The sequence below is a fragment of the Nothobranchius furzeri genome, chromosome 15, assembly GCF_043380555.1.
Source record: "Nothobranchius furzeri strain GRZ-AD chromosome 15, NfurGRZ-RIMD1, whole genome shotgun sequence".
NCBI lineage: Eukaryota > Metazoa > Chordata > Actinopteri > Cyprinodontiformes > Nothobranchiidae > Nothobranchius > Nothobranchius furzeri.
Window position 1 is genome coordinate 49,330,564 of NC_091755.1, and position 20,602 is coordinate 49,351,165.

Here is a 20,602-nt window from a genome sequence, read left to right on the forward strand (position 1 = left end):
TTTAGCTGTTTATCAAAAGAAACAAAACAATTTCTTATTTTAACATTATCATAGATTCCATTAACCTTATTTATACAACAGAGTCGCTTCTGCCTTAAAATAACTTGAGAAAAGTCAACGCAACTCTGCTCGTTTACGTGTTTTTTACCTTGAGCGACCAAATCTGGCAACCCGGTGACGCAGCGTCACCGGCGTAGCTTCATTCGGCTTTTCTGACAAGCAGCGTGGAAAGATGGTGCTGGATTTGGACCTGTTTCGAACCGACAAAGGCGGCGATCCAGAGGTCGTCCGTGAGACTCAGAGGAAAAGGTTTAAAGATGTCACGCTGGTTGATAAACTGGTCGCCGCAGACTCAGAGTGGAGAAGATGTAAGTGTCCTTTACGTACCTGCAAGTTTGAGTCATCATTAGCAGCTAGCGTTAGCACGAAGGCTAATCATGCTAATGTTAACGCACGGTTCTAACAGAGCATGACACTCAGCTTTTAGTTGTAAAATGATTTAATCTTCTAGAAACACATGACTGCTTGTCAACGAGTTAAGTGAGATTTTTAGTGGAAGATTTGAACGAAGTGTGTTTCTCAGAGAAGAACATGCTAATGTTAGCACAGCTAGCATCATTCAATGAATTTAAAATATTCATTTGGTTTTTCTTCACAGAGACTAAACTTTGTACCTGTATATGGATTTTGGTAGAGTAACTGTCCGTCTTCTAAGACAATTGTATTTTTTATTATAGTTAAGGGGGGGTAATGCTAGTTTATCTTGACATCATAATCTGATGCAATCCCAGCCAGCATCCAATCCACCTCGCCCTGCAGCAGAGAGCAGATGCTTTCATTATGGTTTTGCATGATCGCTCATTATGTTTACATTGCTTTTTAGGTGGCAGACGTAACTGTTTTACTGTAGGGTTAGGAATACTCCTGTATTTGATTAAGTAATAATGTTTACATGTCAGTAGCTTATCCCAGATGTCATCAGGTTTTTAAGTGTTGGTGCAGCTGACAGACTCGTTTTCCCATGATGCAACTGACAAGTTTAACCCTTTACAGGCCGCTTCACTGCAGACAACCTCAACAAGCTAAAGAACCTCTGCAGCAAGAGCATTGGGGAGAAAATGAAGGTACAAATGTAATAAATACATGTTTTTTAAAAGGGCGAGGAGCGGACCTCAGTCAATATTTGTTCCTGTGTGAGTTTATATGTTTAAACAGGTTTCAGCAATGTCTAATGGCTTAGAAGAAGGTAGCTGGACTTTATTTGTAGGTTGGACATTTTAGGCTTTTAAAATCGTTTCATGGAGCACATGAGTCGTACATTAATCATAATCACGAATATCCTCAAAAGTCAGTCGGAACTGGGTTGTTTGATTGCTGTAAAAAGAAAGATCAGATTTTTTTATAACCGTTTTGTTGCCTGATGCTGTGTGATTGCAGAGGAAAGAACCAGTTGGGGAGGACGAATCCGTACCAGAGGATGCACAGAACCTGGAAGCCCTGACAGCGGAGACACTGTCGGTATGTGCAACGGCACTCTGGTCGTGGTTATGTCTCTGCCTCGGCTGATTCTTACCCTACTTTGATGATTCTGCATCAGGCGCTGACAGTGGCACAGATCAAAAAGGTGCGCTTGCTTGTGGACGAGACTGTGGAGAAGACAGACCGAGACAGGCTAAAGCTGGAGGCGGAGAGGTTTGAGTACCTGAGGGAGATCGGCAACCTCCTGCACCCATCTGTACCCATCAGCAACGACGAGGTGGGTTTGATGCAGCCTAACGAGCCAGGAGGTGCAGCCAGTATTTCTCTTCACTGTTTTCTTTTCAAACTCCTGCCAGGATGTAGACAACAAGGTGGAGCGTACATGGGGGGACTGCAGCGTTCAGAAGAAATACTCTCATGTTGACCTGGTGGTCATGATCGATGGTTTTGATGGAGAGAGGGGAGCCGTTGTGGCTGGGAGCAGAGGTTACTTCCTAAAGGTGAGTTCCTCTCTCATACAAACTCAAACAGGCCTGCATTGGTCTGACCCTCCACTCTCTGCCATCTATCATGTAATTCCTGTTGTGAGGGTTTCCAAAGCAGCTGTTCTTCTCCCGTGTTGTGTTCAGGGTCCCCTGGTGTTCCTGGAGCAGGCTCTGATCAGCTACGCCTTAAGGATCCTCCACAGCAAGAACTACACCATGCTGTACACGCCGTTCTTCATGAGGAAAGAGGTCATGCAGGAAGTGGCCCAGCTCAGCCAGTTCGACGAAGAGCTTTATAAAGTATGTACACTCCTTCCTGTATTTTATTTTATTACTGATCTCTTAACCTGTCAAGTCGAAGGGATCAGTTGGAACAGGAATATCCAATTTTTCACATATTTGTGTGGAATTTAAAGGCAAGGGTGCCCCCTGCAGGTTTGAACAAGTAGCTACACGTTCTACTTGTAATCAGCAGTAGGGTGACCAGATCCCAGCTGGCCAAATGTGGCACAACGTGAAGTTCCAATGTAATGAGAAAAAACAAACAAACAAACAAACAAAACGTATATTCTGCCTTTTAGCCCCAACATCACTGTGACATATACATAAAATGATTATTCTTATTATCATCATTTATTTCTTGTTTATATTTTATTTGAGCTCAACATGAAGAAGCATACAGCAAAAGCTTTACTATTTCACGGTTCCTCTCACATTACCACAACATGACTCAGGCTCTTTGGGCCTTCTTTAGTGGCTCTGATCCTTTCAATAATACAGATAGGCCCACAATAATAAAAACATGCAGGTTTAAGCTGCTTCTCAGTTTTCGTTCAGTGTTTTCCACAATAGAATGACAGTAAAAGTACCAGTGATATTTTTTTCTTAATTCAGAAACAAAACATTTTTTTTAAACATGAAAACAAATCTCTTAGATTTTAGGTGAGAGAATAAACATCAGATTCTAATCTCTAAAAAATTCAGATTTAATCTAATAAAAGTTTCTTAGAGTTACTTTTTGCCTCAAATGTCTGAGAATAAGTGATCAAAGCTTCCATTTATCACATTATTTCTCCACTGTGCTTTAAGGGGCTCAGCATGTACGCAGGTATCTGAAACCGCAGCACCGTGTCTGTTAGAGCCTCCATTGTGTTCATCATGCCTGTCTAATTACTGGAAAACCTGCTTTTGACCTCTTCATATCTGACTCCGCTCCGAGACATGAAAAATGACTCTTAAACAACAAAGACTGTCGAGTATCTCTGAACATGTTTAATTCACGAGTTTACAGCGTTTTCTCCTCCGTGTTCACTCACGCTTGTTTTGGTGGTTTGGGCGCGCTCCACACACGCTGTGTTCAAGCCCCGCCTCCGTTTGATAAACAGCAACAGGCAGATTTCTCCTAGGGATGCAACGATACCACTTTTTTCCAAACCGATACGATTCCGATACCTTTACTTCTTCCACACAAAAAATGCAATGATTTGAAATACAGGTTTTATTTTCTTCTCTGCTTTCAACAGGAAAAGACTGAGGTAGATAAAAAGTAAAATAAATTAATGGAAATCATCACAAAACAGAAATGACAAGTTACAGTGAAGCCATTTTCAAGCAACTGCATTGGTATCAGTTCCTGGTATCGGTTAACTTTTACCGATACTGGTATCTGTATCGGTATCTGCACCGATACCAGTATCGTATCCGTGCATCCCTAATTTCTCCACAGTTTCTTCTATAAGACCGAAACTCGAAACGGGAAGCTGTCAATAATGCGGGACACGTGAAAAGTGATGAAAATGCGGGACTGTCCCTCACAAAGCGGGACATCTGGTCACCCTAATCAGTCGTCCTAAATATAAGTATTTAAATCATGAAACACAACAGAGTCAGGCTTTTGTCTAGTTCAAACATCAAAGCAAAGAAGGGTTAAACGTGTTTTTAAACCTCTTTAAGTTTCCGTGGCGACAGCCTAAAAATGCGGCCACGTTTCCTGCAGGTGATCGGCAAAAGCAGCGAAAGGTCGGACGACAGCTCCGTAGATGAAAAATACCTGATCGCCACCTCCGAGCAGCCCATCGCAGCCTTCCTGAGGGATGAGTGGCTCAAGCCCGAGGACCTGCCGATCCGCTACGCCGGCCTCTCCACCTGCTTCAGACAGGAAGTGGGCTCCCATGGGCGAGACACCCGCGGGATCTTCAGGGTGCACCAGTTTGAGAAGGTGGTGCTTAAGAGTAAGAACCGAAACTGAGGATGTAAACCGTGACATCTTGGAGCTGAGCCTGGTGTTTCTGGTTTCAGATAGAGCAGTTTGTCTACGCCTCCCCACACGACGGGAAATCATGGGAGATGTTTGACGAGATGATTGGAACTGCAGAGGAGTTCTACCAGTCTCTGGGAATTCCTTATCGTATCGTTAACATCGTGTCTGGTATGTCTTTGTAAGTTCTTAATTCAAGACGTGGAGATCTTTTGTTTATTTTTACTCATCCCAAAACCTCTGCAGGTGCCCTAAATCACGCTGCCAGTAAGAAGCTGGATCTGGAGGCCTGGTTTCCTGGTTCAGGTGCCTTCAGAGAGCTGGTCTCCTGCTCAAACTGCACCGACTACCAGGCCAGACGTCTCCGCATCCGCTACGGACAAACCAAGAAGATGATGGATAAGGTAAGAGCAGAGCTGCTAATCGAGCTGAAGCTGGCCGGTCATGCAGAACCAGACTGGGACCTGATTTGTAAAAAGGTTTAATATTCCAGAACCATCATAACTGGAGATGAAAAGGTTAAAACATCCAAAATGTGGAGTCGTTTGCTTTCGTTGCCGCTGGGCTTCTTACATTTGCTCACGACGAGTCACGAGTTCAGCTGCAGCTTCTTACCAGATTGGTTCTGCAGCTAAAATGCCCCCTTTGACCTGCAGACAGAGTTTGTGCACATGCTGAACGCCACCATGTGTGCCACTACGCGGGTGATGTGCGCCATCCTGGAAAACTACCAAACTGAGGAGGGCATCATTGTTCCTGAGAAGCTTCGGGATTTCATGCCTCCAGGTGCGTTTTAGCTCCCAACTCGTCCCTTTTCTAGTGAGTTAGAATGAAATAAATGACTTCATTTTTTTGATTCCACCTCCAGGTTTGACTGACATCATTAAATTCGTTAAGCCCGCCCCCATTGATCAGGAGGTAACCAAAAAAGCAAAGAAACAGGAAGGAGGGAAGAAGAAGAAACAGGGAGGAGGGAACCCAAACCTGCCCAATGCCATGGAGAGCATGTCCGTAAACGACTCGTAGACTCAAACGCATCATCCGCCTCACAGATCCAAACCGATGGAACAGAGCCTCGACTTTCATCATGGTGGCTGAGATCAGTTAAGGTTCATTGAATCTTAGACAGTTCGACTCTGTTTCCGTCTGACTGGAGGTTCATTCATCTCATCCTCTAATTCACCGAAAAAAGGGATTTTCTGCAAGTCACTCGCCTTTATTCCACTTCCTGTCACTTTCTCATCACCAACAAGAAGCCTAGAATGATCTCCCAGCCTTTGGTGAGAACTGTCGGGTGTTTCCGCCATGTTGTCCTTCCAGCCGTCATTCACCCGTTGCTGCTTGATGTCTCTTGTGACTGAGACGTGGACGTCCTCTGTATGGACTCATAATATAATACGACTCTGCATCAATGAAGTGGCACTTACTGTAAACATTAAATATAGGTGATATGGAAGTGTGTGTTTGTTTGTGTTTACATCAATCAATCAATACTTTATTAATCCCAGAGGGAAATTAGAGTTTCAGTGCACACAATTCAGAGATCAGACATACATGGGCAAGACACATGACAAGAATTGGTGACTGTGGTCATTCGCAACCCTGAGTCGTGCTACCTCAATAGAGAACAGGGTTACATGAGGATTGGTTCAGGTGGAGGGAAAAATGGCACTTCAGAGTTACTCCACTGGGAGGGCAGCTTTGCTCTGCAACAAAACACCTCAACAGATATGCAACAGACTTCAGACAACAAAACATGAGACTCCAATAGGAGGGGGGGGGGGCTGGGATCCTGTTTCCCCGGCGCTCATCTACTGTACAGCCACAGGTGGGAGGGAGATCTTGGGAGAAGCAAAGAGCACATTGACTCCAACAGATTGATGACCTCGTCCAATCCGAAGGCGGAGGGTGGGGGGTTTCACAGCATCTGTCTGCATCCCTTCGTGGGGTTTTTATTTGCTCGCCGCTCAAGGCTACCAGGGCGTCAGATTCAGATAACAAGAATTTGTTTGGGTCAGGCTGAGATAATTTTCCTCTCTGCCTTCAGTCTTTAAACTGATCATTTCCAGTCCTTCAGTGAAGCCAATTTTGGGTTTTTAAACTTGTCCATACCGTCCGGTGACTCCGAGATGACATACATTTTGCGCACTAATACGGTATCGCAGCTAGAACATTGTCCAGCTTACGATTCACCTCGAGTAACATCCCACTCTGAGAAGTCTCCACATGGACGGTGCTTTCCGTGGGTGCGGGTCGCCCTCCAATCGCTCCCGTCTTCCCAAATTTCCAGAAAACCAGATATCCTCCCACTCTAATCAGAAGAAATCCAGTGATCATCAGACCAAATATCCACACGTCTTCGATGTCCTCAATGGACAGCTGGCTGAGGCATATGATCTTCCACTCCTTCCAGGAATCCAAAATATACCCCACCGGGTGCGTCCCCTGTGGGAGCCCCCTGCTCCGTTCTCATTGTTGAAAAAATCTTATCAATCGCATTGAATGACCAGTTTAGCAAGTCCATGGTTAGTAAAAAAATGCACTAAAGTGCAAAACTATTGACGACACGTGTCTGCAGCACGATTAGACACGCATTTATATAGTTTATCAGTAAAAAAAGTTCATTAGGGGTTTGACTTGCTCTTTAAGTTCAGATAAGAGAACAAAATTACTTAAATACAGTTACAAAGTACTTGTACTTTATTACACTCCATCACTGATAATAAATGAATTGGTCTTATTGGCAAATATAAAATATTACAAGTCAGCAAAATGTGTAAATGACCTTTATGTGCTGCAGTTCTTAGAGCTTCCACAAGGAGGCAGAAGACTTATGTTTATGTATTCAGCAGACGCTTTTGTCCTAAGCGACTTACAAGTGATAATCGGCATATTGCCCTTGAGGCTAACAACAACAATAACAACAACAACTTGACATCAGTCATGGAGAGTAGGGAACAAGGAGTGGACAGTAGAGAGGGCGGACGGGTGCAGGGAGGGTGCTAGTTAAGAAGATGCTCTCTGAAGAGCAGGGTCTTCAGGAGTTTCTTGAAAGTTGAAAAGGAAGCTCCTGTTCTGGTAGTGTTAGGAATGTCATTCCACATTTGTGGAACGATGCACGAGAAGAGTCTGGATTGTCCTGAGCGTGGTGTAGGCACTGCTAGACTTGTACAGAAATTCAGGAATGTGCTAATCCTGTCAAATAGATCGAGATCAGAAGCCTAATGTGGAGCAGATGTGATCATTTGGCTTTAAAGGGCTAAAAACATATTTTAAACAGGTGATTGTTTCTTTATCTGTAAAATGCCACAAATAGCCACTTTTTAACATCCTAGAATATTAAATCTCTGAACATTTATTGAAAGTATCGGCGAAACTCTCAAACTAGCTCAAACATCTGATAAACAGCAATAAGGAAGAGGTTATTTATTAACTCCAGTAGACTTTACACCCCTCAGCTTACACCTGCAACAAGACACCGGCTCACTTCTCTTTAATAATCACAAAAATAAGACTAAATCCATAACTATTCGACTGATTTAGTAACCAAGCAGCTGACAGGGTTCAGTTCATCGACCGGCTTTGAGATGGATGACATCATAGATGATTCCAATGAGATCTTGTTTACTGTAAAGGTGAGTTTGAGTTTCTGGTGTTCGAAAGTTGAAATGTTACGTTGTTTTCTCCCAGAAGTACCGACCTCCACCTCTTTCTGTAGTTTCTCGGCCGAGTTGAAGTCGTTCGGCCTTCTGGAGTCCAGATCCTGGAGGAAGCTGCTCAGAACCTGAAGGTTGGTCCTTTGCTGCAGGTTCTATTGTTAGATAGAGACTAACAACTGGACTTGATTTGGGGTTTGTGTCTCTGAATGCAACTGTGTGCAGTTTGTTTTGATTTTCAGTGTGTTTTCATGCATTTGAATGTGTATTAATATCACTTAGTGCATTATTTTTTTTGGAGCACGGACATAAAAATAAATGTTCAAGCTTTTTCTTCTATTAAAAATCACAACTAAACAGTTTAGACTTCTGCAGGAATGCTGGGACTCTGTATCACTGCTTCTTTTTTCTTACTAAGACGCCAGATAAGTACTCCTCAGAGAAGGCATCAAAGAAAAGCAAAGTCCACCTTTACCTGTCCTCAAACACGCTCGACATTCTGGAGCACAAAACAAAGGTGTGTGATGTCCAAAGGTCCAAGATCTTGAGTTTTGGAGTTTGTCTTTAGATCTGTTTTTGTTGTCCCCAGTTCCTCCTGTACTCGTGTCCACTGACCACAGTCTCTTTCTGCGCCGTCCTGTCGTCTTCGCCCAAAGTCTTCGGCTTTGTGGCTCAGCATCTCGCCACCGACACGTTCCACTGTTATCTTTTCCAGAGCAGGAAGTTTGTGAGTTTTCCCACTGCAGCATTAAGAGTTTGTGAGATGGAGCAGGAGACCACCTGCTCTGCTGTTTTCTTTTTTACTCACATTTTCAGGCTCACGTGTTGGTTTCTGTCATTGGTGGATCCTTCCAAACTTCACCAAAAGAGGAAAGTAGCAGAGGAGGTCGAGATCTGATCGTGGAAGCACTCAGACACAAAGTGGGTCCTGGTAGATTTCTAAAGTACTTTTGCAATTAAAGGGGTGTGTATTGGCAAGAATCGGGCGATACGATATACATCACAATACACGGGAGGCGATACGATTCATCTCGTTGGTTAATCTTAGATGATATTTGCGATTTTTAGGACTAAAATTAAAAGGGAAACTCGACACTTCCAGAGTTATTTGTCAGAACAACACATTCTCACTCCCAGCGCGTCAAAAACAAACGTTTGGTCAGCCACCCTCCACGTCAGACCCATGACGCCAAAAGTGCCCTTTTACTTATGTGCAAAAAGGGGTTTTTCCCTTTTGTAACTGCAGATCCCAGTGCAGTGTAAAACTGACGTGATGAGATATCCGCTGATGCGGCACTGAACCAGCTCATTTAACCGCACCTAAACCTTAACCCTCTTGCTACCTAAAACGTTACTCTCACTGTGATCAAGCATCTGTTTCCCATGCATTCTGACAGAATTTTCGTATTTGCCGCCCAAGGGGAACATTAGAACATCTGGCGAGGGGAACGTTACAAATACCCTCTACTTTTAACCTCCACCTTGGTAGTTGAAACCTCCCCCTCGCGTTGCCTCGGTCCAAACCCGCCCAATGACGAGGCGGCTCCCGCCGTTCACTTCATAGAGCCGGCTTTTAGAGCGACCGACACATCACTAACGTGTTCGCTAGCAAGATGGTTAAGGTTGGGATAGGGGTGAGGGGAAGGTTAAATAAGAGGATAAGGTTAGGGTGAGGTACAATGAGCTTGTTTGGTGCCCTGGCTACGGACATCCCATCGCGTCAGTGTAACGCTGCATTGGGATCTGCAGTCAGAAAAGGGAAAAACCCTTTTCGCACATAAGTAACAAAAAAGGGCACTTTTGGCGTCAGGGGTCTGAGGCGGAGGGTGTCTGACCAAGCATTTGTTTTTGACGCACTGGGAGAGAGAATGTGTTGGTCAGAATGAATGCAGTAAAATCTGCTACCACCTAGCGGTCACAGGTTGAATTACACCACACAGGAGAAATGCAGGAAATTCTTGCATCAATTATCAATAAAAAATTGATTAATTGCTTTTAAATGTCAATTCAGCATCAATATTATAAGTGTATCAATATTTTCTTACACCCCTATTTTGCAGTTGATATGTTGCAAACAAGCAATAAAAGTTTACTAAACATCTTTAATCAACTGCTTAATTTATCTTTTTTCCTAGAATAAAAAGCTGCTGAAGGAGAATGAGGAGCTGAAAAGGAGACTTGCTGCAAACTAGCTGGCAGTTCCTAAACAGATTTGCTATAGTTTTGTACAAACAGGACCAAAATCAATGTGAGAAAACAAATTTCTGTGTGTTTCTTGGTCTTTTCTCTATGCACATCATTGATGGAACATGTACTTTCACTTTGACAAAACAATATTAAAGTATTATCAATTACAAATATATAAGGCTGACTAGAAGAGTTACTGTTTAATCCTGTGATGAATAATAGTCAAAATTAGATCCATATTTATTTGCTGTTCTTCAATAGACAGGATACACACTTTGGTATATAAACCTTTTATAGGCACATATAATGAAGCAGCTAAAATAGATTGATGGACAATGAAGTAAATTTTTTTTTTTACTGAAAATGAGATTAGAGTTTTGACAACATATACTTATTAAAAATAGAGAAAAGTAAAAAGTATGATAAAAAGTGAGGAAAGGACAATGTAAAACCACAATATGAAAAAATTTTTTTAAAAACAACTGTGAGTGAAAAATGTATGTAACTGGCTTGTAACTAAAGATTACAAATAAAAAGAAATTAAAATACAGTCTATTTCTTTTTATTTGACCCTAACGTGGTTGCTAAAGCAACCTCCGAGCAGCAGGTGGCAGCAGCGAGCGTCCAACACGTTTTCATCAAAAAGTAAATTGATGCGTTTAAATGCTTCAAAATTGTGTTGTAAACGGTGCTGCTTCACTTCTATGTATTATTAAAAGTCGTTCAAAAATATTTGTCTGATTTAAATCAACAGATAATTAAAGTGAGAATATAAACAATACTTAAGGAGTCCCAGCAGTGATTGTATACCGTGGATAATACACGAGAGGTAGTATTTTATAAACTTTAGGAAGAACTTCGAGAACTCGCAAGCCACGTGAACGCACCGCCGTACAGTGGTTATTGTGGCGGTTCTGGCTTGCCAAAGTAGTTGCGTAAAACTCGCGTAAACTTTTGTGAAGAGAAAATTGCACTGCGACGCGACCGACTGCGACTGACAGAAAACCGCAGAAAACACGATGACGTGATGCCACCTTGACTTTGAATGTCTCAGAAGTTAGTTTAGTTTCCGGTCGGGTCATTTTAGCTAAAGTGACGCAACTCCAAACAACTGAATTCTGCTTTAACGTCGTGTTGTTGTCCGCCAGTTTGGTGACATATATACGGAACGGTACCCCCGACACTGGATTAGTCTTTTTGGGGATAGGATGGCTCATGACCCTCATCCACCACCTTTAAGCGGTTTGTAGCCGGGGAACACTCGCCGCTTCCGCCGCCATGGGGACACGCTGGTCCCGAAGGGGAAGCAGCTTGCCGCTTGTCCCGGAGGCGAAAACAGGGACAGGGGTCCTAACGGAAGACGGAGACTCCGATAACGACTCTCTGGACGGGCTCTGCAGGCGGGAAGACATAGCTCAGTTCCCGTACGTGGAGTTCACCGGCAGGGACAGCATAACGTGTCCTACGTGTCAGGGGACAGGACGGATACCATCAGGTGAGTAAACAAATAACATCGAGAGGAAAGTTGTGTTCTAAAATATGTCTGCATCTTTTAAAATCAGAATGTAGACTAAGGTTTTATACAAGCTAGCACACAGTTAACAGTGGCGCCCCCAGAAAAAATTATGGGGGGCATTTTGAGGTGGCTCAACAGATTTGTCCCTGGTAACTGGTAGAGTTTAGACTGAAGCTGTGCAATGATCCGCCATTCCAAAACAAAAAGCCTTTGCATCCAAAACAAAAGTCTTGTTTCCACTTTTGGGATCTGGGAAATTTCCTGGAAGTTTAAAATTGACCAGGAGATGCAATGACTCATGGTGTTCCGTTGTCCTCGGAACTCGTTTTTCGGAAAAAAGTTATCCAAAAAGAACACTATGAACTCGGAATTCTGAGCTGCAAGCTCTTAGGTTTCCGAGGACCCCAAGATCCCAAATTTAAAGATGACTGCGCCAAGTGCTACCAGGAAGTAGTTATCGTCTTTGTTTTTCTCATTTATATGGTCCGTTTTCTTTCTTTTTGCCATTTAACATCACAGAGCAGGTGTTTATTTTTGTTATCATTAGTCAAGTTGTTGAAAAATTCAACATTACCGCCAAAATTGACCAGTGTTTATGGTTTTTCCTGGCATTTATATTTTTACATTAGATTTGTAAGGTATTTCTGGTTGTATGCGGTGATTGTCAAAGGGCTTGTGTGTCACCATTATTTAGGTGCAGAGAATACTTGGTTATCCTTCTTTTGGCTTAGTACTTCAATTTTTTTCCGAGTTGGAAGCTGGAATGCAAAACAAGCCAGTTACGTCATTTCCTGTTGGGAAATTCCAAGGACAACTGGAAAGCAGCATCAGCTGTTGTGTCTCCTTACCCTTTCAGGACTTTGGTAAGACATCATCATATTGGGACTGCTTTGGCAGCGAGTGAAATCACTGGTCAGAGCCAAAAACGTACGGGCATTAATACAATAAAAGTTTTAATCTGTTAAAGTACGGCGTAATTATAATGAAGGACTGGGAGAGCGTGATGTAAAATGTGGGATTCAAGGAGCCGAAGAAGAGCTGTTCTATATGATGTTCTGAGAGACAGCAAAGCCCTGTGAATTATGGTGTCGTGGAGGGAATTTAGCTGCATCTCTTTGGATTTGGGAATTTAGTAACACACTTTTAATGCAACACAAACACTGTTTATTTAATTTTCCTTTCATCCTGCTTCATTCTTCCAATTTTAACTCATTCGCTGCCAGCCGTTTCCTGATCGGTAAAGCCCTTCACTGCCCGCGTTTCTCACCGTTTTTACTGTTTTTTAAGACTCACAGAACGCTGCACGCTAGGATGATGTCGACGCCAAAACAACCAAAACAAAGAGGAGACTCATCTCTTACATCCGGAAGAATCCACGTGTTTTGAGCGTTATCCGTTCTTTCATAATCTGTTGTTGAGTTGTGATCGGCAGAAGCTTTTCTGGTTCACGTCTCACTTTTTTACAGCAGCAACCCAAAATGATCTCCTAACACATGAATGTTCTGCTTCCTGATCGTGTGACGTATGCGGATGAAGATCGGCTTTAGAGCTGAGATGTTTGTTCTCACGGTGCGGGGGCTCGTCCGACACCCACACAGTAAAAAAATGCAAATGACGACTTTAGTCGTCAATGGCAGTGAATGAGTTAAAATACCTAACCACAATAGCTACTCCAAGGGGAGTTTTTCTCTCCACCGTCGCTACATGCTTGTTTAGTATAAAGTCACTGGCACAATCTGTTAGGTTCCTTATGTGGGATACGTTGAACTAATCAGCATAAAGAACTGAACTCAACTGGATTGTTTACTTTCTGAAGTACCTTGAGATGACCCTTGTTGCTATTTGACGCTATATAAATAAACCAAATAGAATAGAAATTTGGGCGATGTCTCCCGATGTCATTTCCTACAGAGTTAGTGTGAGTTAAGCAAAACTTCCACTGAAGCGGGCCATTTTCCGCGGACCTACCCCAGTTCAGGCACTCCATTGGCTCCACAAAATGGCAGAGAAAATGGTCCTTTCAGCCGGCCCGACACACGCAAGTAGCGAAGTTTGGGTAAAATTCCCATGTTGGTGTAAAGACGCCTATTTACCTAAAATTTGAGAAACCCCGATGCCGAAGAAAAAAGACAAAGTTTGCACAGCTTTTCATATTTTAGTATGGTAGTAACAACAAATTTTCCAGAGTGGCCATGGGACCCCCCTGGCCACCCCGTGGGGGTGCCACTAACACTAAAGAATGATTTAAATTAATCAGACTGTTCATTTTGAATGTAGAAGATGTGAAAATTCAGTTTAACTTTATTGTTATTTTTTAACAGAACAAGTGAATGAGCTGGTTGCTCTCATCCCGTACAGCGACCAGAGGCTGCAGCCACAAAGGACGTGAGTAAACAAAGAGACACTTTTAAATGTATGGTGTAACTAAGGTGAATGAGACGGAGAATGGTGTAGAGTGGAATGTTGCTCATAACCAGCAAATCCGAAGAAGCGATTAGTTCTGATGGGAAATGAAGGTGATGTCTACACGTTAAGCTTTGGTTAGGAAATTCATAAACACATTTTACGCCATTCCGTCGGTCTACGTACTCTTAGCGGAAGTCCCCGTCTAGATCAGGAGGTGTAGAGGTCCAGCTTGACCTTATGCCTGTAGGAACAGCTGCGGCAGCCGACCACCAGTCTTAAGATACTTCCGGGTCACCACAGTTTATCAGCATCTAACAAGACCCAAACCTGGGTCGTGATGGTTCAGCTTTTATTCTGAAAGGAACCGTTGCAGCAGGTGGAACAGCAACAGATTTTATCCAGCTTGTCGTTGGTTCTTATGGCTGAAGAGGAAAGTTACGGATTGGCCACTCCGACAACTTCTCTAGAACGCTTTGAACTGGCATCAGAGATGGCGTGGGCATAGTTTTATACTTCTGATGTTTTGTTTTGTGGTCGAATGAAAAGATGACAGGTTTACCAAACACCACCAAAACCACGCCTCCGTCAGATCTGGCAGATTCTGATTGGATCAGTGAAAGCAATATGTCGTCTCTTAACGCTACGTGAGATCAGTCCTAGTGGAAACATTTAAAGTCATATTACTTATTATATTCTATAGGATTATAATAAAGTAATTAATATTTTCATTTCACAGATTGGTCACATCTTATTATTGACTAACACTTTGTTTGATTAGCTTATTAAAAATAGAGTTATTTGATTTATTAAAAGGAGAGAGTCCATTCTTCATTCTTCTGTTGAGCTAGAAAGGAAGCAGTTTAGAGCAAATGCATGAGACCTTGACGCCATATCTCATGCAGACTAGTTCTGTGTCAGAGGAGAGGGGGGATGACTTGTGGTGGAAAACAGTCATTTCATTCAGTTACATTATCATTCCTACTAGAAATGGTTTGAATTACATAGCTACTCAAACAGAACGGACCCCTAGCAGGTAAACCAATCGGTCTGTTTTCCTTTTTATTTTTATGTGTCAAACATGAAAGGAGTAAATAATGCTTGTGATGCCAGATGATGTGTAGAATACTCCAGTTACTTTATCACTTCTTCCCATTTTTGTAGATCATGAGTAGCATAAGTAGGAAATAGTAATACAAATCTTAGCTTTTGTGTTTTTATCAACAAGGTAAGGAGAGAAGGGCGTATGACCTGGGTCTGTCAGACGGGCCAGAGCCACAGGCCCAGATCTGTATACCTGTCGGTGTCTGCATACATGCTCTGGATGATTTAGATTGAACAGTTTTGATATTTTACAGGAAGCTCTATGTGGTCCTGTCCGTCGTTCTCTGCCTTCTGGCATCATCGCTGATGGCTTTCTTCCTTTTCCCCCGATCGGTGGTGGTCGTGGATGCTGGGATACGTTCTGTGACCGTGAGGTTCGACCACTCCAACACGAAGGTCCTGATGAACATGACGGTAAGCAAATCCTGAAAATGTGCTTAAAATTTGTGCTTTTCTTTGTTGCACAGTTTGTCTCTCATTGAGACGTGTCGGCGTGAAACCAAACAGGAAGAGATGTCACAACATCATTGGTATTTAAAGGTTTTATTTTAGTGACTAAGTCACTTCCTGTTTGCGTAGAATTGATTTGAGGAAACATAACTTAGTTTTTAGGTCTGGTCGTGCACCTTTCTTACTTTGAGATTTATTTTTTCAGAGAACTTTAAACTTCAGCAACCCAAACTTCTTCTCGGTGTTGGTTCAGAGCGTGAGCTGCCAGGTTCTCTACCTGAAGACGGTGATCGGGACCCAGCAGCTGGACGACGCCACCACCATCCTGCCCCTCAGTGAGAGTCAGGTACAGCTGACAAACACCAGACTTGACCGGTTAAGTGGCCTAGCTGTAAAGTGTCCGACCCGAGATCGGGAGGTCGTGGGTTCAAATCCACGGACAGGTCATACCGAAGACTTTAAAAACGGGACCCGGTGCCTCCCCGCTTGACACTCTGCTAGGGTTGTTTTGGGAGGGTTAAACCTCCAAATGGTTCCTGAGCACAGCCGTGTCTGCAGCTTACCGATCCCCACGAGGATGGGTCAAATGAAGAGAACACCTTTCACCAGTGTGACAACTAGCGGGACTTTGACTTTAACTTGCATCATAGACTCAGAAAAGGTCAAACATGTATTTCAGTTTAAATCCATTACAAGGTTTATGACGGTAACCATGGTGACGTTCCAGACTAAATTTTCCTCGGTTTTAAATGTGCTGTAGATGTTTACCTGCCAGGATGAAACAGATAAAATTTTACTGTCAACGATCGACGAAAGTATCAAAACAAGCCAACCAGTCCAGCCAGTTTCTCTTTTTCCAGATCCTTCAGCAGACTCCTGCTGCGTTAAAACTCTGGGTTATTAAATACATCTGCAGCTATAATAGGTTTAAATGAAGAGAAGAAGTGGGTAGATGTTCCTCCTAGCCAACAGTCGAGGAAGGAACTTCAGCCTGTTTCATAAAACTGCTGCGTGACTTTGCTGCAAAGCTGAGGCAGCTCCAGGAACCCTGTGGTTGTTTAGAATAGAATCGACTTTACACACAACCGCCTCAGACGTACAGTTGTGCAGCTTCATGTACTGTGGCCTGTTGGTACGGTCGTCGATGGTCCATGCAGTCAGATGTTCGTTCACTCCTGCACCCCTCGTCTTCTGCTGCGGTAGACACGGCTGGATGGTGTTGAAGGCACTTGAGAGGTCGAAGAACATGATTCTCACAGTGCTCTTTTGCATCTGGAGGTGAGTCAGAGCCCGGTGCTGCAGGTGGATGTTTGATTTAAATGTAAATTGCAGAGAGTCTATTTCCAGACTCACCACTGAACGTAGATGGGTGAGGATGAGTCTCTCCATAGTCGTCTTCAGATGGGAGGTCAAGGTGACAGGTCAGTAGTGGTCTGGTTCTCTGGGTCCAGGGGTTACGAGTTCACTAAAGGATTATGTGTGGCAGTATAAAGTGGGCGTGAGGGCTGTCTCCGTGTCGTCACGGTCTTCGTTGAGCTCGTACATAATTCAATTCAATTCAATTCAATTGAAAAATACTTTATTAATCCCAGAGGGAAATTGATTGCTGTAGTAGCTCAGAATAATAATAATAATCAAGTCATCAAAGAGTTGTTGTATATTACAATGGCTGTTGGCAGGAAGGATCTCCAGTAGCGGTCAGTGTTGCAGCCAAACTGAAGAAGCCTCTGACTGAAGACACTCTTCCGTTGTCGGACAGTCTTGTGAAGAGAACGCTCAGGGTTGTCCATCATTTTCTTGATTCTCTGGAGAATCCTTCTTTGCATTATGTCCTCCAGCGGTTCCGAAACTGCCGAAACTCTGGCTGAGTCCTTGAAAGGGCTTGGAGTTCCTCCATCTTGTTGGCCAGTGATCTCACATTGCCCATTATGATCGATGGAAGAGATGGTTTGAATTTCCTCTTTCTCTGTCTCCGTTTTGCTCCCGCTCTGCACCCACGCTTCTTGCGTTTTAGCTCATTTGGGATTTGTGGCTTCAGTTGAGGTATTATTTCAGCCTTTCCAATGTTAATCAGCTGCTCCCGATTGTAAACCAGCTTGTTGCCATGGTTACGCATCATAACAAATGCTCAAAAAGTGAAAAAAGCTAAAAAAAAAAATAGCAGTAAAAATCCTCCAAGCTTCACAGCACCAGAAGCAGAAAAGTAAAGTGTCTAAAAAAATACAGTTTTTCTTGAGAAACTAGAAGAAAAAATGCCCAAGAAAAGGCAAAACTTACATACAGTCAACAGAGCTACTCCAACATGCAGCCACCCAGAGCAGCGCAGTTCCGGAAAAATAAAAATTTGTTTTTATTGATAATTGAAGCAACGCTTCTTGAATGTTTTCATAAGCCGCTCCAAAAGGGGTCTGTTCTCCACAGTCCCCATGATCTTTCTGTAGATCTGAGCTTCAGCTCTAAATCCTGTAGAACCAGGATCTCTACATCGCTCCAGTTGACCATCTCAGCTGATTCTGTTCACTAAAGAGAAACTGACTTTACGTTCATTTGCTTCAATAATGATTTCCCCGTAGATTTCCTGCAACAGTATGCACATGTGTTCAGTCTCACACAAATAAGATGGTGGAGTAAAAGGTGTCTGGTAACTTGAATTCATTTGAAAGTATGAAAAGATGTGCGATAAAAAAACTAAACGGTGGGAAAAAATGCATAATAAATATTGGTAATCTTTCTATAATCAAATCGTAGGGCCCTAAATCAAGTTGAACCGTGAGGTACCTAACCCCGGTTTCACACTGCAAGCCACAGCGGAACGGAACAGCAGCGAAGCGGCACCGCTTCAAATGGAATCCAGTTATAGTCTATGGAGTGTTTCAAACCAGCTGCGACGCTGCAATTTTCAGTCACGTCCCAGAAGCGGCATGCCGTGCCACGCCGCTTCGCTAAAGGTAGGATCGAGTTCTATTTTTTCCACCAGCCGCTTCTGGGACACGTCAATTTCCGCAGTTCACATAGTGCGAGACAGGAAACCACACACGGTTTCAGTGTAAAATCCCCAGTTATTTTCAAAATAAACTGCAACGTTGCGATGTTATATATAACTTACGTCAGCTCGTGTGACCGAACAGCTTTGTTTACCACCAGTTTCTTTCGAGATGTACAACGGTTTGATTCCTCGCGGGGGTTGTGATCTCTCCATGAGGAAGGTGTCGGAAGTCTCGAGGGATTTTAGAATCTCGCGAGTACAGCGAGGAAGCCGAGCCGCGGCCAAGACTCTCCCGGTGTGAAAAGGACCGCTTTGAAGTTGGCGAGTGAGCTGCTCTGCTGCTGTTCCTTTCCGCTGATGCCTTGCAGTGTGAAACCGGGGTAAGATGACACACCCCTAATTTTGTTAGTGTGACCTTGTCAGTGCCTGGTGCCGGTGTTGCTGAGTTTTGTCCCGTTGGTCCTCCTACAGGTGAACTTCACCGTCAGCATGGAGATCGGCAGCAGCGCTCCATACGTTTAGTAAGTTTTAACATCTAAACCTTGTCGGAGCAGCTTCTGCTGAATAATCAGCTGTAACATTTTCCTGTTGTCTTTTCAGCACCTTCTGCTCCATGTCCGCCATCAAGGTCCACAACATAGTGGTGTTTATGCAGTAAGTGTGTGTCGGTGCAGATTTTCCTCCGATGTCACAAAACACAGATCTAGTGTTTTACGTTTTAACTTGAGTGGATTTGTTTTTATAACTTTACTAAAGTAGCTGTCAAGTCTCTGACACAACAAGCCAGTGACTCGATGCAATCTGCTGGAGGCCCTTATACAGGAAAATGTTTCCTGATTGGCACAATGGACTGAAATGGAATGTTTGGAAAGCGCCTTGCGAGAAAATCCTCCCATTATCACTATTCTCCCCTTCCTCTTTTAGAACGTCGGTGAAAACCTCCTACATGGCGCGGACATCCCAGAACAGTTTGGAGTCGTACAACTACATCGACTGTTGGTCCAACACCACGTACCACCAGTCAGCTAAGTAGCACACTCTCACAGCAGCTGAAGGTGGTGCTTTCTGACTAAAATGGATTTTCTAGTCCTGGTTGCAAAGAACATTGTTTGATTTTCATCTGCTGTGACAGAGGGATGAAACAAACTAAAAGGGATGTTGGGTTTAGTCGTAAAAGCTGGTGAATGCCAGTTCAGCGCTGTTTTTTCTGAATCGTCACCCTTCACGCCACATCACACGCACACACTCCGATGTCAACGACTGGACGCCAGATCACACCAAGGGCTCGACTGGAGTCACGAAAGACGTCACATTAGTTCTTTTTGTTTGGGAGAAAATGACGATTGCACAAAAGCTCCCAACTGCAACCTTCTGGTTTAAAACGATCCAAACGATCTTCGTCGGCGCTTCAGTTCTGGTCGTCTTGACTAAAGCTAAAGGAGAAAGCAGGAACTTTGACCTGAGCTGTTTTGTTGTTTGCTGAGTGGAAAAACTATTTGCTCATTTGCAGTTCAATGATTTTTACCATTTGGATAAATTATTTTTCCTTCCAGCAAGTCTACACACACACACTGATCTCTAGATTTAAGGAGTTCGTTTTTACACATTTGAGTTTTTTTAATATAAAACTTGCGTTTAATCATATTTATCAGCACAATACTGCCTGGAGTCCAGCGGTTGCTTTTATAATGATTATCATATAAGTAAAGTTCAGAATTTATTTTTCCCGTTAAAGTCATAATGAAAACAGACAGACCAATGTTAAGTTCTTTTAAAATGTTTGTTGCATTTTTGTTCTGTTGCAACTTAAATATTAAAGATAATTGTAATAAAACAGTGACTTCTTGTGTTGTTTGCTGTCCACTTAAAGTATTTAGTGGGTTTGATTGGTACAAGTGAAATTAAACACTTCACATTTAAAATATTTGACTTTCCAAATGTCGGAAAGAAGATCCTGTTCGTGTTTAAGAGGCTTCCCTGGACCTCAACTTTGAGCAACTTGATGGTTTTGTTTTGTTCGCTGTTGCAGCCCAAAATGATTTCACTTCCCCAAGTAGGAGATTAAAAACTCCCTTTTCT

At 43.1% G+C, this 20,602-nt stretch overlaps 3 protein-coding genes across 6 annotated transcripts; all 3 read left to right on the plus strand.

Annotated features, from left to right (window-relative positions):
• Positions 1-174: 174 nt before the first annotated feature.
• On the plus strand, positions 175-5,677 carry sars1 (seryl-tRNA synthetase 1). 2 transcript variants are annotated; one of them, XM_015968624.3, is made up of 11 exons: positions 175-368; positions 1,054-1,124; positions 1,438-1,518; positions 1,598-1,756; positions 1,836-1,979; positions 2,109-2,264; positions 3,961-4,182; positions 4,263-4,392; positions 4,468-4,625; positions 4,878-5,007; positions 5,090-5,677. In XM_015968624.3, the coding sequence occupies exons 1-11, from the start codon at positions 233-235 to the stop codon at positions 5,245-5,247; spliced, it is 1,545 nt and encodes a 514-aa protein (XP_015824110.1). In that variant the 5' UTR covers positions 175-232; the 3' UTR covers positions 5,248-5,677. The 2 variants fall into 2 exon arrangements, with proteins under 2 accessions (XP_015824110.1, XP_070401077.1); XM_070544976.1 differs by having other exon boundaries at positions 4,878-5,001; positions 5,084-5,677.
• Positions 5,678-7,652: 1,975 nt separating this feature from the next.
• On the plus strand, positions 7,653-10,614 carry LOC107391346 (PTB domain-containing engulfment adapter protein 1). 2 transcript variants are annotated; one of them, XM_015968621.3, is made up of 6 exons: positions 7,653-7,856; positions 7,940-8,011; positions 8,296-8,394; positions 8,467-8,604; positions 8,694-8,798; positions 10,013-10,614. In XM_015968621.3, exons 1-6 carry the CDS (start codon positions 7,809-7,811, stop codon positions 10,067-10,069), a joined length of 519 nt encoding a protein of 172 aa, XP_015824107.1. In that variant the 5' UTR covers positions 7,653-7,808; the 3' UTR covers positions 10,070-10,614. The 2 variants fall into 2 exon arrangements, with proteins under 2 accessions (XP_015824107.1, XP_054602163.2); XM_054746188.2 differs by lacking the exon at positions 10,013-10,614 and having other exon boundaries at positions 7,668-7,856; positions 8,467-8,798.
• Positions 10,615-10,952: 338 nt separating this feature from the next.
• On the plus strand, positions 10,953-20,357 carry tmem106c (transmembrane protein 106C). 2 transcript variants are annotated; one of them, XM_015968619.3, is made up of 7 exons: positions 10,953-11,559; positions 13,902-13,965; positions 15,342-15,501; positions 15,743-15,883; positions 18,995-19,044; positions 19,124-19,177; positions 19,448-20,357. In XM_015968619.3, exons 1-7 carry the CDS (start codon positions 11,343-11,345, stop codon positions 19,554-19,556), a joined length of 795 nt encoding a protein of 264 aa, XP_015824105.1. In that variant the 5' UTR covers positions 10,953-11,342; the 3' UTR covers positions 19,557-20,357. The 2 variants fall into 2 exon arrangements, 1 of the variants encoding a protein (XP_015824105.1); XR_008564310.2 differs by lacking the exons at positions 19,124-19,177; positions 19,448-20,357 and adding an exon at positions 18,744-18,903.
• The last annotated feature ends 245 nt before the right edge of the window (positions 20,358-20,602 follow it).